The sequence below is a fragment of the Amblyomma mixtum genome, chromosome 5 (genome assembly GCF_055824585.1).
Source record: "Amblyomma mixtum isolate Tamu chromosome 5, ASM5582458v1, whole genome shotgun sequence".
Taxonomy (NCBI): Eukaryota; Metazoa; Arthropoda; class Arachnida; order Ixodida; family Ixodidae; genus Amblyomma; species Amblyomma mixtum.
In genome coordinates this window covers 30,386,627-30,403,028 of record NC_143016.1, presented here as the reverse complement: position 1 = coordinate 30,403,028, position 16,402 = coordinate 30,386,627, and the positions used below count along the sequence as shown (strand labels likewise).

The 16,402-nt window shown below is 41.9% G+C and overlaps 1 protein-coding gene and 1 long non-coding RNA gene across 11 annotated transcripts in view; both read left to right on the top strand.

Annotated features, from left to right (window-relative positions):
• The window catches only part of Ndae1 (Na[+]-driven anion exchanger 1), a 207,260-nt gene that overhangs the window by 182,761 nt on the left and 8,097 nt on the right, over positions 1–16,402 (top strand). For 9 of the 10 annotated variants that reach the window (XM_089543780.1, XM_089543777.1, XM_089543779.1 and 6 more), the window contains 9 exons: positions 77–190; positions 315–476; positions 2,336–2,514; positions 3,539–3,611; positions 4,212–4,280; positions 5,693–5,869; positions 6,557–6,712; positions 8,488–8,529; positions 10,941–11,170. In XM_089543780.1, the coding sequence (XP_089399906.1) occupies positions 77–190; positions 315–476; positions 2,336–2,514; positions 3,539–3,611; positions 4,212–4,280; positions 5,693–5,869; positions 6,557–6,712; positions 8,488–8,529; positions 10,941–11,170 (1,202 nt within the window). The remainder of the gene's footprint in view (positions 1–76; positions 191–314; positions 477–2,335; positions 2,515–3,538; positions 3,612–4,211; positions 4,281–5,692; positions 5,870–6,556; positions 6,713–8,487; positions 8,530–10,940; positions 11,171–16,402) is intronic. The other variant, XM_089543774.1, reaches the window with a different exon arrangement.
• LOC149341651 (uncharacterized) lies at positions 11,177–15,700 on the top strand. Its single transcript, XR_016282952.1, has 2 exons — positions 11,177–11,322; positions 11,463–15,700. It is a non-coding gene; the product is annotated as an uncharacterized LOC149341651 (long non-coding RNA).

Sequence of the window (16,402 nt, the reverse complement as noted above, 5' to 3'; positions counted from 1 at the left end):
TTTAAAGAAAGTTTTGGGGCGCTTCAAAGGGAGGCTTACTGTTTTCCTCGAGCTCATGTATGTCCTGTTACTGCAGGTACGAGCACTGGTGAGCGACTTCTCTGTCGTGATCGCCATCTTGCTCATGACTGTCACAGACATGCTGCTTGGCTTGGACACTCCTAAACTGGAGGTGCCCGCGAAGTTTGAGGTAAGCTTTGAGATTTCAAATGGTACCTTCAGTGTGGAAGTTGTGTATGGCTCATTTCTTCCTTTTCAGACTATCGTGTGTTGTATGTCACGAAAACAAATCTTTTTTTTTCTTTCATTTATAGCCGACCTGGGAAGGCCGTGGTTGGCTGATTCCAATGCTGGGTCGCAACCCCTGGTGGACAATTTTGGCGGCCGCTGCCCCTGCAATGCTGGCCACCATTCTCATCTTCATGGACCAGCAGATCACAGCCGTTATCATCAACCGCAAGGAAAACAAGCTGAAGGTTTTTAGTTTTAACTTCTTTTTTGCTGTTATTCTGCTTTTATTCGGATGGCTTCATTATTCCAAAAGCAGTGCTCTTCGCAGTTGACTTTTGATAATTTAGACTCAATGGGGACCAGTTCGTACTTCCTTTACCAGCAGTTGTGGTTTCACGTTGCTTTGTGAACACAGAATTTCAGACAGGATGTATATTAAGCAAGTCTGTCCTTTTTATGAGCACTGTCTTCTTAGTTGCCAATTGTCAGCTAGATGTCAAGGCTACAAGGCTGAAATAGTTTTTTCTATGAATCCTTGGCATATAGAAAATCTCGGGTTTAGTTCTGTGAGGATGACAGATGTACACACATATAAAAAATCGTCCTGAGTCTTCCCACGCGCTGTTGGTGTTGCTTTTTTGTAGCTGCCTATTGGCAATGGTTGTCTTTATTTTTCTGTGCTTGCCCATGCATGTGGCAGTGCTTGTGTCCTGCTCAGGTCAAACTGGCTGGCTGCACACTGATTGCTCAACTTAGAGCATACAGTTTTTCTGGTTGAGGTTTAGCGTGACTCGCAGTGCTTTTAATGTATTCATTGGCAGTTCTTCTCATTTTAATTCTCTGACATGGGTATCACATTTTGGGTCTTGGGCATTTGCTGAGACTTTTTAATAAGGTTGAATTACAAGAAAAGACAAATTAAATAATAATTGACCCTTTTAAGCCTGAGTTATCAAAGAATCAGAGAGAAAAAAGTTACCCTTACATTATGCTACCTAGTCTGTCCTTATCCAGAAGCCAGTATCAAAAATTTCTTTGCGCCGCTAAAATTTGATAAGCCTGCATGTCGCCAGTTCGTTACAGTTTGCAGTCAGTTCATTTTGTGCATAAAGTCCGAGTTGGGTGAAAGACCAATTTGAAAGCCTTGAACCGACTCGAAGGCCCAGAGTCAGTAAACAATTTTTTGTCCTACAAATGTTTTCCTATTTTAATCACAATGTTTGTCCGAAAATGGGAGACGAGGAATTGTTGATGCTCGAAGTGATGCATTCAGGCTGCCTTTTTTTTCACACAGCTTGCTTACAGTGATGCCAAACTTTCTGACTGGAAAGCACTGGCTACTGAGAACATGTTGACATCAAACTTTGTGTCATAGCTCCATGTAGTAATGGGTAAATGGTATGCAAATGTTGAAAATTCTCTTCACTGGGCAGTAAAGGGTTAACTTAACCTAACTGTAACAAAACAACAACAATAATCATAATCAATCTTTCCAGTCTGCGTTTACATTGTTCTCCCCTCCGCTCATGTAATGCCTTCTGGCTTTTAAAGGGGTGCTTAGGACAACTCAATCAAATTTTTGTTTTCTTTAAAAATCAATTCTGTGGTTCTCTCTGGGGTATGTAGATGCTTGTCCAGCAGCGAAAGACACCTTTATTACTGAGAAAGTTGCATTTTAAAAATTTCCTCGCATTCAATTCAGGCTTATGGTGTCTGCACCGCAAAGGACTCCATGAGCACTCTTTTGAACTGAGTGACTCTGGTATCCTTGCCCACGAAGCTGCGCCAGTGCTCCGCTGTTTACTTGCAAAATTGGGTGGTGATGGCGACACCTGTGCTTCATTTTTTTGGCCTTAACTAGTTTATAAAAGCTCCATTTTGAGTTCAAGTGGTGTCTTTGCTGTTACTACGTGGTAATGTATCGATACAGGCCAAATTCAATTTGTCCTCAGTGTTCTAAGATAGCTAATAAACGAAGTGACGTAACAACAACAATAATAACAATAAGAATAATTATGATAATGGTGGTGGTGGTGATGGTGATAATGCACCCCTGAAAGCAACATTTCGCCTCTGGCGTTCCCCCTCTGCCCATGAATAACAGAAAGGCTGTGGCTACCATCTCGACCTCTTGGTGCTGAGCATCCTGATCGCCATCTGCTCTGTTCTGGGTCTGCCCTGGTTCGTGGCAGCCACTGTGCTGGCCATGACTCACGTCAACTCCCTGCGCATGGAATCTGAGAGCTCGGCGCCCGGAGAGAAGCCACAGTTCCTGGGTGTGAGGTGAGATGTGCGACCGTCTCATGCTTCTTTAAATCCTTCCGTTTTCGCGGATGTTACACCAATTGCCTTAGCACGAAAAAAGAAGGAGCAGAAGAGGAGAAAGGGGGAGCTTCACTCTGCTGACCGACATTTTGACAGGAGGACTTGTTTTTGTTTAGGTTTCATGTCGAGATGACGAGAAGCCTGGTCGAAAACAGGGGTCTTCTTGTTACGGCATTTTCAGCAAACTGAGGCACTTCCTTCTTTCCGACACCATGTTCGTTTTGTGCTGTCAACCATTTCATCTTTCTTGCCTTCTAACTGCCGTTAATTAATAGTGCTTCTAACCATAAGAATTCTTGCCTTCTAACTGCCGTTAAGTGCCTTATCAGTGCTTTTAACCATAAGAAAAAGCGTTCAGGCCTGCAACACTTCCCGCTCAGCTATATTATGAAATGAGTTTTGCGCAGCGCTATGCATCGTATTGTGCTTCTTCGTCCTTTTTGTGTCTCTCCAATCATGCTGGAAGTTTCATGATGCTTCCGAACCAACTAGCCTGCCAAAAAAACGTCTTATCATGCTGGAAGCTTCATGATGCTTCTGAACCAACTAGCCTGCCAAAAAGTCTTAGCTACAGGAGTCATTAATTATTCTGTGAACTTGTCATTCAGCTGACACTTGTGCTTGTGAGTTCTTTCTTTCCAAAAACTTGAGTGTCAACTGTCACATGAATTTGAGACGATAAACATTTTTTTAGTTGCATTGCAAAACAACGGGTTTATTGCATAGTTTTGTTTTAACTTTCAAGGAAAATTGCTGTTTTCTTTTGTTCCCATGGTGATCTCTTCCTTATGTTCATTTTATTATTATTGTTATTTATAAGTATTTTATGAGTATTTATTGTTTTTTTATAGACGCACACACGAATCATTGTCTCTATTAGGTGCTGTGGTTTGGGCCTTTTCATCGCACTAAGACTGCATAATTTGGCTGTTGTCTTTTGAAAAATTGCTTATGTGATGTCCACATTTCTTTTGTGTTGCAGAGAGCAAAGGCTGACTCAGGTCTTTATCTTCCTACTGGTGGGCCTGTCAGTATTCTTCACTCCTGTTCTCAAGGTAACTGTTTTTCTTTTCTTGCAAGAGGTCTTGGGTTTCTCGAATAATTCAGATGTGTGGCTCTTCAATTCCTTAACATCATGCATGCACTGACTGGTGAATTGTCGTTACCATGTGCGGTGGCAAAATGGGAGTATGGACGAAATGTACTCGGTGCTCTTTGCACAGACATAGAAGACATCCTGTTCTCTAGAGCCCACTGTAATCTTTACTCCCTTTTAGTCTCAGTTTGCAGCTCTGTCTGCTGTGTGGAAGCAGTGTATACCACCTATCACTGCTGGTGTGAATGTACTGCAATGTTGGTGAACTGCGATTGGTGCTTAAATTTCCTTTCGTTTTCCTTTGTTTGTAGTAAAGCAACCACATTTACGCATATAATGGGCTCGCTTTTCTTTCCCTAAAGTAATCTTTAAGTTTAAGGGTTGTCATGTGTTTTGGGCAGAGTTTTAATTAAAAGCTTTCTCAAATGCCATTTGTTGTGCCTTTTATTGACGCGAAAGCAGTCTGGTCATCCTTGGCTGGATTACTGATCACTGGGCTCACATGAAATCAAATGCTTGACTTTGTGTGCAAGAAACTTACTCATTGTATGCATTGCAGCGTATTCCAATGGCTGTATTATACGGCGTCTTCCTCTACATGGGAGTGTCATCCCTCAAAGGCTCACAGGTACTTTGCACTTTGGATTTAATTTTTCTTTGCTTCAAACTACTGAGCGTGAATGCTGATAGTAGTGCATTCCATACGTGACAACCAGATGCCATAAGATTGGTGAAATCTTGTCTGTTGCTGCACAGTATTTGCTAATATTATGGAAATGTATGCAGAAATGATGTGAACTTGCATAACAGCTGCAATTATCAATAGGATTTGTTTAAAAAAGTGCCAGCGTTGTGCACAGCAATGTTTCGACTGTCAACATTTGGGTAACAAAATATCTTCAGTACACTAGCGTAGGACAACTACATACTCTGCTCCAAATTGCTTTTTGGAGCGCAGCTCTTAGGCGCTCATTCATGAATTCCGTGTCATAGTCGTCAGCGTCAGTGTTGTCGGCACAGTCAGCGTAACACGCCACCTGACAACTGTGGCATGTAGTAGCAGAGCGAAATGGCACCTGCCATGGCAAGATCGGAGGAATGGACAACCATGAGATGGCTGCCATGGGAAGACCCTGGAGAGTGGCTAGCAGCGTAACACGCCACCTGCCTGCTGTGGCAGGTGGCTTGTGAAAAATGCGTTACCAACTATCGTAATTGTCTGTCAAGACCTACCGAGTCAAATTCACCAGTAGTGCCACTCATAAATTGCACTCATAGCCTCAAAAATTTATTTAGGTAACTCTGCTCAGAAGCAGTCTTCTAAGCTTTTCACGGGTGAATTTTTTCTGCGTGGTCTAGGGAACTGCTTACGTGATTTTTACGCAAGACATGGTCACGAATGTTTACAGTGAAAATTGCAGATTTTACCAACCAAAATTTAAAAAAAAAAAAGCGATGGGAAGATTACGCCTCTCGACAGGTGCTCAGGTTTTGCCAAAGATTTCATTTTGTTTCTAGCAAAAAGAAATGCGCGAGACTCGAGAATGCTTTCTGCAGACTCCACTCCTCCACTTCAAAAGGAGGGCTTGCAGCTAGCTCCTTTCCAGAGTCCAGCCGTAGAGAATGGAAGTGAATCGTGTCTTTTCCCCACTCTGTCGGAGTACCTTGTTACCCTCAGATGACGACACAGATCCTGCGGTGGGTCTGTTTTGTCCGCTGCACATGACAATACTGTGGTCAAGAGGCAAATGATCCAAGCATGGCTTTGCCGACCTGTCATACTGTACCGCACCTAACCGTTCTGAGTGCTCACAACGTGAGTAATGCTAAGGAGAGTCACAGCAGTACATTTCAGCCATGCATTTCTTATGAAATGCTCCTTTCAGGTGACTTACAAAACTGTTTCAGATATTTTATACTTGAGTTGCCATCTTGAGTTGCCATCTTGAGTTGCCATCTTGAGGTGCCGTCTTGAACACTGCTCTGAGATTCTGGTCAGTTGGCTTCATGCAAACCTGTGTGTGTGATGGTGTTGTGCAGTTCTTCGACCGCATCCTGATCATGTTCATGCCGCAAAAGTACCAGCCCGACCACATGTTCCTGCGGCATGTGCCCACCATGCGTGTGCACCTGTTCACGCTCATCCAGCTCACCTGCCTTGTCTGCCTGTGGCTCATCAAATCGTACAAGCCTTCTTCCATTGCATTCCCACTCATGGTAAGCGCAGCCACGCAACACTTTTGCCCATGTAGTGCTCTTTCATTGACACTACTGCCACAGAAGTCTCTTCTTAGTATCAGGCTTTGTTTTGTTTGTTTTTTCTTTCCCCCTGCATTAAAGGTTCTTTAATGTGCTTAGTTGAATTCAGCATCTTTTGTAGCTGTAGCAAAAGAGCAGTGTGTCATGCTCCTGTTTCTTTGGGCTGTTTGTGTGGTTCACCACAGTGCCGTCAGCCAGACAGTGCGCGAAGAGACCTTTTGCTTCACAAAAGAGAAAAAAATAACAAGTTGAAGCTTTTGGGAATGCTGATGGCATTTCATTGAATATGTGGGTCTTCTTGACCTGCTTGACCTTTTGTTCGCACTGATTTTATTTTCTGCTGAATTGTTTCATTGATGGAGCCATTGCCAACTGTATGCTATAATTATGGGCATCACTATATTTAACAGCGAACACTAAGTACACGTTATGCTTTCCTTTGCTTTTCTGCTAGTCTTCTTACTACCTTATTCTTCTGTGCCTGTAAAACACACTTGAAAGTACTTATTTCGTAGTAGTTATGCATCCGGTTGGCAAGTTTCTGTCCAAAGTTCACTGCAAGAATGCTAGGCATTGCAAAAGTGTTGGAACACCTAGTTTTGTATCATTTGTTCAGTGCGTGATATTTATTTCTCCTGTTTTCAGCTTGTGGTCATGATTGGTGTGCGCAAGTTGCTGGACTTTATCTTCACGCAAAAGGAACTGAAGGTTCTCGACGACATCATGCCTGAACACACCAAGAAGAAGCAGGAGGAAGACCAGATGAAGAAGGAAGCGGAGCAGGAAGAATTTGAGATGAAGGTTTGATTTACAGTAGTTTCTTGCAGCCTGCATGTGTGCATGCTTCCGGTGGAAATCAGGGGAATGCTTTTTGCCAAAATGTGGGTGTGTGTATGTGTGTGTATATACATCTGTGAGCCTCGGTTCACTTTCTTATGAAAAGGAATATGAACAGTGATAGTGATATTGGGATGGAGGAGACGTGGCTCACTTCAGCTTAATTCTTGGCTGCCTTTAATAATATTGATTACGCCTTGGATATGCTTTATGTGAACCTGCCATTTAATGTTTGTTGCTGGTGCAACATAGCAGATGTAGGGTAACGCTAGGCACCTAATGCCTTACTCTTGAGATGAAGTTCAGAAGTATTGATATTCTTTTTAAATGCCCATACTGTTCGTAAACTTCCGCCTTTTTGACGTTTCCTGGTCTTAATGTGCTTTACACAGTCGAAGACATTTGGGGACCCTCCTTAAGTGCTAGCAAGTCTGGCCTGTGAAATGGTTTTGTGGTTTTTGACGATTTAAGGTTAAGGTAAGAAAAAAAATATGACTGCCAAACAAGAATTTCAGTGCACTTCTTGTTCTTTTAGTTTGTGGTTAAGCTCGTATAATCTGATTTCCAAATTAAGGGTGAAATCCTGTGTTTTTAAATGAAACAAGACACCTTCATCTTGTTTCTTTTTTGCAAGATGCCTGGAATTTTCCTGTCTCAAATGTATATGCGACATATCTGATGTTAGAAGGAGTGGCCCATCAGCCGATATTCAGCATTTATTAGACTTGACGAGTATCTGCATGTCAGAATTGCATGCAAAGAGCAGCATGCAACCATAGTTCTTTGATCCTTACAAGTATGAAACTCGAATCAAAATTTGGGCGTGATCTTGCCGCCAGTCTCCAGAGGTTGGTGTGCCCAGATTTGCCGCCTGTGAGCCATGCAGTCAGCCAGTGATGGAGCCCTGGAGTTTTCATTCTCTGCATCTTAATAGCACTTAAGCCACCCTATAGCTGGCCATTTGAAAGCTTTTAGTAGTGTGACACACAGCTGACCTTCAAGTGGCAGCCTAGCCAGAATGATGGAGTTTAAAATGTTAACCCTTTCAGGAGTTTTGCTACCCGTATGATCAGGGAGCTTTGCCTGAAGGCATGTTTTTTTGCTTTACATTAAGAGTGTGCTCGTCTTTGTTGTCAGTGCAGGCCTTGCACGTGCTATGTTTCGTGACAGACATAGTAGCATACATAGTATAACTGAATTGCCATAATGCTTGGTAGTGGATGTGATATGCGTGGCCTGTTCTATCTAGCGTATCCATTGTAGATGTGCATGTAGTTGTAGCTACCACAATCAATGCCTAAAGGCCTTCCTTGAGCTTTTAATTTCTCAGGCTGATAGTTGACAGTCATAGTCCTAGAGTAGTTGTTATAACTGCTATCACTGTATGTTGACTTGCTTGACAGAAAGTGAACTTGAATCTTTCCAATCCTTGCATGACTCAGTGTACTGCACGGGTTGCTATTCCTGTACCTACATCGAAGAAGTATTGAATGGCATTGCTGACAAGGAGATAAGGCTTGTGCGGTGAATGTATTTGCAGGTGCATGTTAATTTGTGCTGCTAACATTGCAGAGACTTTTCCAAGCTTGCATTTCATGTAGCTTTGTTGGGAAAGGAGCCTGACATATTGTCTTGTTGCATAAATTGGGTGCCTGTGGCTAAGCCTAGAATTTGGAAGTCCATGTGCTGTACTGTGTGCCACATTTTAAGAATGAGCATGTCTTTGTTTCATACCAAAGCCTGCAAAACTGAGTTTGATGCAGGAGGAAGCAGGTGATAAGGTGAGCATGCATACAATCTTTCTTAAAAGCACTCTTTCCTAATCTGCTCTTTCACAGTCATTTCCTTACCTTTTTTTGTAGCAGCTTGCTTGCGCTACCATTGACTTGACTACTGCAGCTTGTATCAAGAGCATTATTTAAGTAACATTTTGGTAATGGGCACAGGTGGTGCTTTCGGCAACTCGGCACAGTGTTTTTGGTGCAGTGGTCAGAACTTTGACATGCATTTCTTTTTGTGATCATGTATTAGTACTTTGTGTGTAGTACTTTCATAATTCAAGCATCGTAACTGGGGTTGTGAGTCAATGACACGTGCTTAAAGCGGACGCGGCTTTGAAATTATGGTGAATGGTCAGAAAATCGCTCTTTTGAAAATCAGTGCATCCGCTTGTATGCCTCGCTTTCTGTGCTCTCCCAGTTTCACAGCTAAAATCCACCGGGAAGTAAGTTTAAAAAATTTTCATGCACCGCGCCAGCACTGTATAATGAAAATACTCGAAAAATCGTCGTTTTCCTCCTTTCCAGCTTTCTGCCTGGATGTTCACTGTGTGCAGGTTTCTTTACAACTGTTTTGTCTATTTTGATCCCATTTGTTTTGTTGCACTCAAAGAACTCTGCTCTATGCAATGATGTTCTTGCTTTTAATGCTGAAATTTTGTGCACTTAAGTTTGAAAGCAGTACCAATGTGCAGAAAAAGTTTCATCAAAATCCATCAAAAAATAAGAAAGTTGGTTTTGAAAGCCGCATCTCCCCTCAAGAACTAGAGGCATAACTTTTGGAGACTCTATTGCTTGCTAGTGTAATTAGTCAGGGAAAGGTTAAGGTACCTGTTTCAAGAATTCTGGTCATAGATGAAAATTAAGGCCAAGAAATATGTAAGAAAGGGTTTTTGTTTGCAAAATTTTTTTGCGTGGTACTATATGTTGAGCTCTTGCAGCGGGTCAGTGGGAAGTGATTGTGGTTTATGTAATTAGACTTAGTGGTGATTCTGATTGAATATAATTTTCTAGTAGAACAAAGCCCTATGAGCCAGTGTACTAGTGACTAATGAAGCCATAATATGAATTGCAGATAATTCGTTTGTGTAGCATTCGTATGCCAGCAGGCCATAGACAATGTTAATGTGTTCCTACTTAGTCAGTTATTGTCAGTCTATATTAGATTTGATACATAAACGTGCTCGCTCCAGCAGGCAAGGATTAACAACTAATTTATTTAGCTGCGACCACTTAACACCTTGTGATGGAAATGAAATGTAACATACCTTGCCTTCCTGGCAATATTGGTTATAGTCAGAATAGTGATTCCATGTTTACAAAATCTACCTTTTGCTGCCCCTTGCAGTTCCATAGGAACAACTGAACTGGAGGAGAACTGGAGGGAGTACCTCAGTGTACCTTAACTGTTTTTCATAAAGGGTTTTAGGTGGGGTACGCACGGGCTGTGACATCGAAAGAGAATATGAAAAGAACTACCAGGAGTCATGTGGATGCAGAAAACAGTGACGCGTTGGCTATTGTGTCATCTGCCGTGAGTGCACATGGCTTGTGGTAACTCTTGACTCGCAGCAGGTGTGACGGAGGAGTGAATATGTCAACGTTCTGCGAGTGCACGTGACTCATGGCAGTTTTTTGCATATTTTTTGGTTCTCACGTCACGGCATTTGAAAATGAGAACCAAAAGCAATACCTTTTGCAAAAAACCAACTGTAGTAACTGATCTAAAGCATACTGGGGCATGCCTTTTCCAGTTCCTTCATTTCTAATTGTCAAAAAAAAAATATGAACTTGAAAGCTTGGTGTCCCCTCTTGTTTAACTCTCTCAAAGCATCTATCCAGCTCTTCGTTACTTTTTTTCTCCTAATCCTGGAAATTGGTCAGCTGTTACTGCAATCCATGCATCATCAGAAAGCACTATAAATTCGATAGTGTGGTGCATTTAACACAGGCTGTTGACACTGGATAAAAAATCCAGGTGCCCCATTGTGATTCTCACCTGAATCGATGTCAGAAAGGCTACAGAAAGCATGTGCTTTGCATGCCATGACAGGCTTCATGTAACATTTTTGTCATAAGGTGGTTTGCGCTTTGCTTTTTACATTTGAGCTTGTAGAATACATGACGGAATGCCGTGTCCACGTAGTGGACAATGCGAAAGGATTTTAAAGAATCGCTGACCCAAGTGCGTCAGCCCCTGTAGATACAGTAGTCACCTGAATATACCGCAACCACAGTTGTAATCCGAAGGTTGATTTTGTCAGTGCTGAGCAGTAAAACTGACTGAAATGTTCAGTAATATTGATTCAGTTTTGACACGGGGAGCGTAAAAGACTCGTTACCCATTCATCTAGTCGCAGTGTTTTGTGCTTGGAAGCTTTGTAGGCAGAGCACGTGCACTGCTGGCTTTGCAGAATGCCCTGCTTCCGGAGGCCAGTTCGGGGAATGTGGCCATAGCCCTGGTGAACGGCAACCTCATCAAGGTGCCCATGGAGAAGTACAAGGAGGAGCAGGAGCTGCCGCAGATCAACATCACGGAGCAGCTGTCACAGACGGGTCTCTGGCAGGCCATCGACCAGCACAACCAGCACAAGGGGGGCAACCCTTCTTCGGGAAGCACCAAGTCGGCTGACGACGGGTCCAGGTGGGATTTGCTGGCAGGCACTTCTTCCTAGCGCAGACATCCACAGCTGGCCCACTCATTCACTGACACAACGTGTCTCACTCACTGCACACATTTTATGCACAATTTCAAACTCGCGAAAAAAGACGAACCTCTATGCAAAGAATGTAGAGGTGCTGCACAAGTAAGCTAAACTGGGCTAGTCGGAGCAATTGCATCTTCGAAATACGTAGCGCGAAAGACAAGCACTCGTGTCCGGTCTTCACCTTGCCTGTGTCTTGTTTTTCGCGCTACGTATTTCGAAAATGTAAAGGTGTGCTTAAACCCCATCTTATGTGCATGTGCAGAATTTGAGAAGCTACGAAAAAAGAATTTCACTGTATTTTATGCTGAACCAATTTCTCTCCATGCCAGGTTGCTCTTAGGAGAAAAATATGTTGCAGATTTGTCATGTCCCTTAACATTCCTAAAGGAAGGAAGTGTTCTAAAGAAATTTTAACTTTGAAAGCCTTTATTTCTTCATATACAACACAGATTTTTTAACCTAGTGTTTTGCGCATGAAAATCTTTGCCGCTTATGCGCCATAAAACCCAATGCAACGTAACACAACCTTTTCCCAGGAGAAATTTTTAAACTGAAAATGCCAGTTTTACTGAATTAGTTATTAGTAAAAAACAGTAAAAACCTTGCGCACGCCAGGTACAGCCTATTAAGAAGGGGATGTTGTCAGCATATACTTTTCTCTGGCCACAAATTTGAAACACACCATGGCTAACTGCTCAGTGGCTGACTTATCCCCGTAACTGTTTGATCTCACAGTTATTTATACCATTTTTGATACTCAATACCACTTCCTGCTGTCTTAGGAGAAATTACTGAATTAAAGATTTAACTGCGCAAAAGGATTAGGACAACAGGAGACACATTCACGACACTTAGAAGCACTTCTAACTGCCGTGAATGTGTCTCCTGTTGTCCTAATCCTTTCGCGCAGTTAAATCTTTAATTCAGAAATGAATCAACTAGCCCGGCAAATCCTATTGCCTAGGAGAAAGCTGGCTGAACTGATTTATGTGATTTGTAAGCCCATTATCACTCTTAGCCCATAATATGCCAGAAGAAGCTCATGTGAGCCAAGTACTACCTCTTGGGGATGATATGAAGGGACAGTTCAGTTGGACAGTTTCATCCATGTTCTGCTCGGTTTCACTTTTTGGTCTCTATGTAACCTCAGCCTGGATTCATGCCATGATCCAGCTCATGGTACAGAAGGTACAGGCCAGTTACTTCACCAAGCCTTTAAAGTAAAATTTTGCTCAAGTTATAATTCTTCCTCTGCGTTTGGCTTCAGTGTTTATGCAATTTTTTAAAGAAGTGATGTGCTTCCCAGTAGGTTTTGCTTTTTATATTTTTACGCATGCTCAGTTATAAGACAAAATAGAAGTCAAAACATGAGGGCAAGATTCAAACATGACTAGGCACCTGGTGTGTGCCTGATACCTGTTTATATACTATATCATTATAGTGTATATCATTCGAGGCATTTATTACAGCGCAGGTGTTTATGCAGAGGATTACTGAAGTTTTGTCACGCCTAGTTTTTTGCCAGACAAATCAGTTGTACGGACTGAAAATAAAGATTAGTTTGAGCATTTAATTGGAAGCAGGGACATAAAAAAATAAGGGATCAGAGAGATCTGAAGGATGTTTTTGTAACAAATCTCAAACAGGACAAGACCAGATGGTATGGCTTGAGTTAACGGTTGAGATTCATATTTGCTTGCACAATGAGCACCAAACAAACTGTCAGTCATGATTCATATGTTTGTTGTCCCAAGTTGCGTCTTTCATAATTACATGCAATCAAGATATGATTGCAATAGACTTTAGACATAAATCAGGGATGGGACATAAATGCACAAAAGCATTCACCAGAAAACAATTTTTCCCAGAAAATTATTTCCTAGAGAATTATCACTCTAAATATCTTAAGAGCCTCATTACACGAGAAAATTTAAGAAATATGTGTGCCTTTTTGAATTAAGAGCTGGAAAAAACTATGTAAGCCAGGTGAAAGGTTAGTTTTTCATGTACTGTAGCTGTAGAGTACTATGCATATTTGCAACATCTACATTGCATTCTTCATAATTAAGAGCCAGTTTTTTGATTGCAATAAATTTTTCGTGAGTAGAGCTATTACACAGTATTTTCGACCATTTTGGTGTCCTCCGTATGTCCTTATACTTTTGTAAAGGTACCTTATATAGTCTCAATGTGGTGAAGATTTTCTGAAATACATATTCAGTGCATTATTTCAGAAGGTTATTGCGTCTGCAGAAAAAAATTAATGATTACAAATTTTACCCAGTAGTTCCTTAATGCCCAAGGAGCAGCTTGACTTCAATTTTTTGAGTTGCAGGCGCTCCTGATAATAATGAATGAAATTATTTAACATTTCATGCGAAATATCTGACTAATTAACTAGTCTTACACTTTGTCTTTGACTGCTTGCATGGTATGGTACAAGTTGACCGTCAAGATTCATATTTGCTTGCGCACTTCTGTGAAAAAATGCCACCTAACTGCATTTACTGACAAGTAGCCCTTTATTTCTGAAATGAATTAAGGCTGGAGTCCCACACTTGCACGGCCACTGGCTATGTGATCACGATTGCACGATCGCTGTGATCCTCCCGCTTAAGATAGAAAAACGAGTTTTAGTTCCTTAGAAAGAAAAATGTGTTTACTTTTCAGTGGTACGCATTGTTAATAGCAATTATTGTTAGCACGAGTGCATGACACAATACTTTTGTTCAACTTGCCTGCTTGTGTGCGGTGTTTTGGAGGAACTATTGCATCGAAAAGAGGGCTGCTTCTGCAATGTTTGAATGAAATGTTAATCTCAGCAACTAGAGGGCAGTTTTTGGCTCCAGCAGATGCCATATAATCTCGTGTAAGGGCCGCACCCGTGTATGAGCTGTATCTCCTAAGTATGGAAAATTTCTTTGAGCTACACTTAGTAGTCCTTTAGTTTTCATCGTTCAATGTTACCCGTCATCATGAAAATGCGACCCACGTATGTTTGGGCCCCATGGAGCTAAGGAGCTAAAACTTGTTTTTCTATCTTAAGTAGGAAGGCTATAGCAATCGCGCAAATATTGTGATTAATAGCTAGTGGCCACGCAAGCTTGGAGCCCCGCCTTAATAAGGGGGGACGCAGCTTTCAAATCGCAATAAGTGGCAAAAAAAAAAATTGTTTTTTTGAAAACCATTGTATCGGCTCGTGTGTCTCATTTCTATGCTGTCCCAAAGTTTCATTGCTGAAATCCACTGAGGATTATCAAAAAAAAAAATTTAGTACAAAAGCACTACTTCACTAGCAAAGCCCAAAAACCCGAGGTATGTGTGAAGCCTCAACCTTTGATGGAGCGCCAGTGATTGGAGGACTCGTGCAGCTGCTCTGTCAACGCGTGGAACCAGCACCCCCCCCCCCCCCCCCCCCCGAATTCCCCGTGCTCGGCTGCCGATTACGGCTTTCTATAAGGGGTGAATCGGCACCCGCCCCCCATTTCCCAGCACGCAGCTGCTGGTAGCGGCTGACGATGAGATCCTGCACGTGGTTGCCTTTGAGGCAGTGTTGCCTCAAGTGCCTTTTTTGCACATCCTACTCAGTTTTACTACGTTCAAACTTAAAACGCTCAGTAAAAAATGGGCGTTATTCTCCGTTCTGGTTTTCTAAGTAAATACTCGCCTTGTGGAACAGATTTCTTCATGACAGTTTTCCCTGTTTTCACCCCGTTTCTATTGTTACACTCACAGAACTCCACTGTGTACGATGACAATCTTAATTTTTCATTTCGATGGATTTCGGATTTTTAGTTTGCTATCTTTTTTACATTATAGACATGCCTATGCCAACTGCCTTGTAAAAAATGAAAAAAAAGAAAAAAACGGTGTTGTGGGGGAAAATATTCAAGATTTTCATCACGTGCAGCTTGCATTCAGAAATGCAAGAAACGTTGGACCAGTCTTCTACTGCATTTTGTCAAGTCTGCAGGCTTTCCACAAGGTCTAGAAGAGAAAAAATTTGTAGAAAAAAATGTTCTTCAGATATAATACTGAAATTTTTTTCACTTGAGTTTTAAAGTATTCCTAACATGCAAACGATTTTTATTCAGCATTTATGAAAAAATAAGAAAGTGTGTATTGAAAGCTGCATCCCCCCTTAAGAAGTGCATGTTTTCATGCAATCAGGAGTAGCTCAGTAGCACTGGTTGCGATTGTTTTGAGAGTAAAGTATTGTTTTTGTTTGTTTCTAGCCACTGGAATGATGCATTAGGGGACACTGTCTTGCATCTCTTTGCTATTGTGCCTGCTTCATTTAATTTTGCCCATGAACCAGGTTGGCATGATGGGTGGAGTGATTTCGGGTTGACTGACTGCCTTTATACACTTGTCCTTTTTTTGGTGTGGGGTGCTTGATGCAGTACTGGTGCAGAGTTAACAGTGGCCTGTGGTGTCTTGTTTCCATGGTTGCTTCCGATGGAGGAGAGATAGTGGTCTGCTTGATCAAGCTGCAGGTTACAGTTTTAATTCATGCTTGAACCTTGTTTCCCTCAAAATGGTGCTTCACAGCACTGCCGTGTGGAGCATGGTGAGAAGCTGAACACGTCAATACTGGAGATTTTAGCCTCTCAGCGAACAGCACAGTTGGAGTGATCCTTTGCTCTGCCATGTATTTACAGAAAAAAGAAATGATGTCATACCACATCTTCTGTTGCACTGTAAAGACTATATTCAACAGAGGCATGTATGCCGCTGCCAGTATGTGCAATTTTCACTAATATAGCATTAGAGCTTTGTGACTTGATGGAGTATGTGCACCGAGTTTTCTTTTCTTTTTGCAGATAATGTTGCACGGGCTTTAATAATGACAGAACGGGTGGGAATATGTCCCAGTGTGCCTTAGATAAATTAATACGGCCCCATTTTTCTCCTTTAGTTTTGGTTTTCATTTCCCATGCACTGTGATGTCAAAGGACATTTCCAGAGCCACGTGCTCTCACAGAGCAGTGACACTTTTGCTGCATGTGACTTATGTTAGCTCTGCAATTCACTGCAGATAGCAGAGTGGAAAGAGTGTCATTGTTCTGTGAGCATACGTGCCTTGTGAACTGCCCTTGACACCGCAGCACATGGAAACTGAAACCGAAACTCTAGGAGAAAAACAGTGTTGTAATAAATTATCGGAA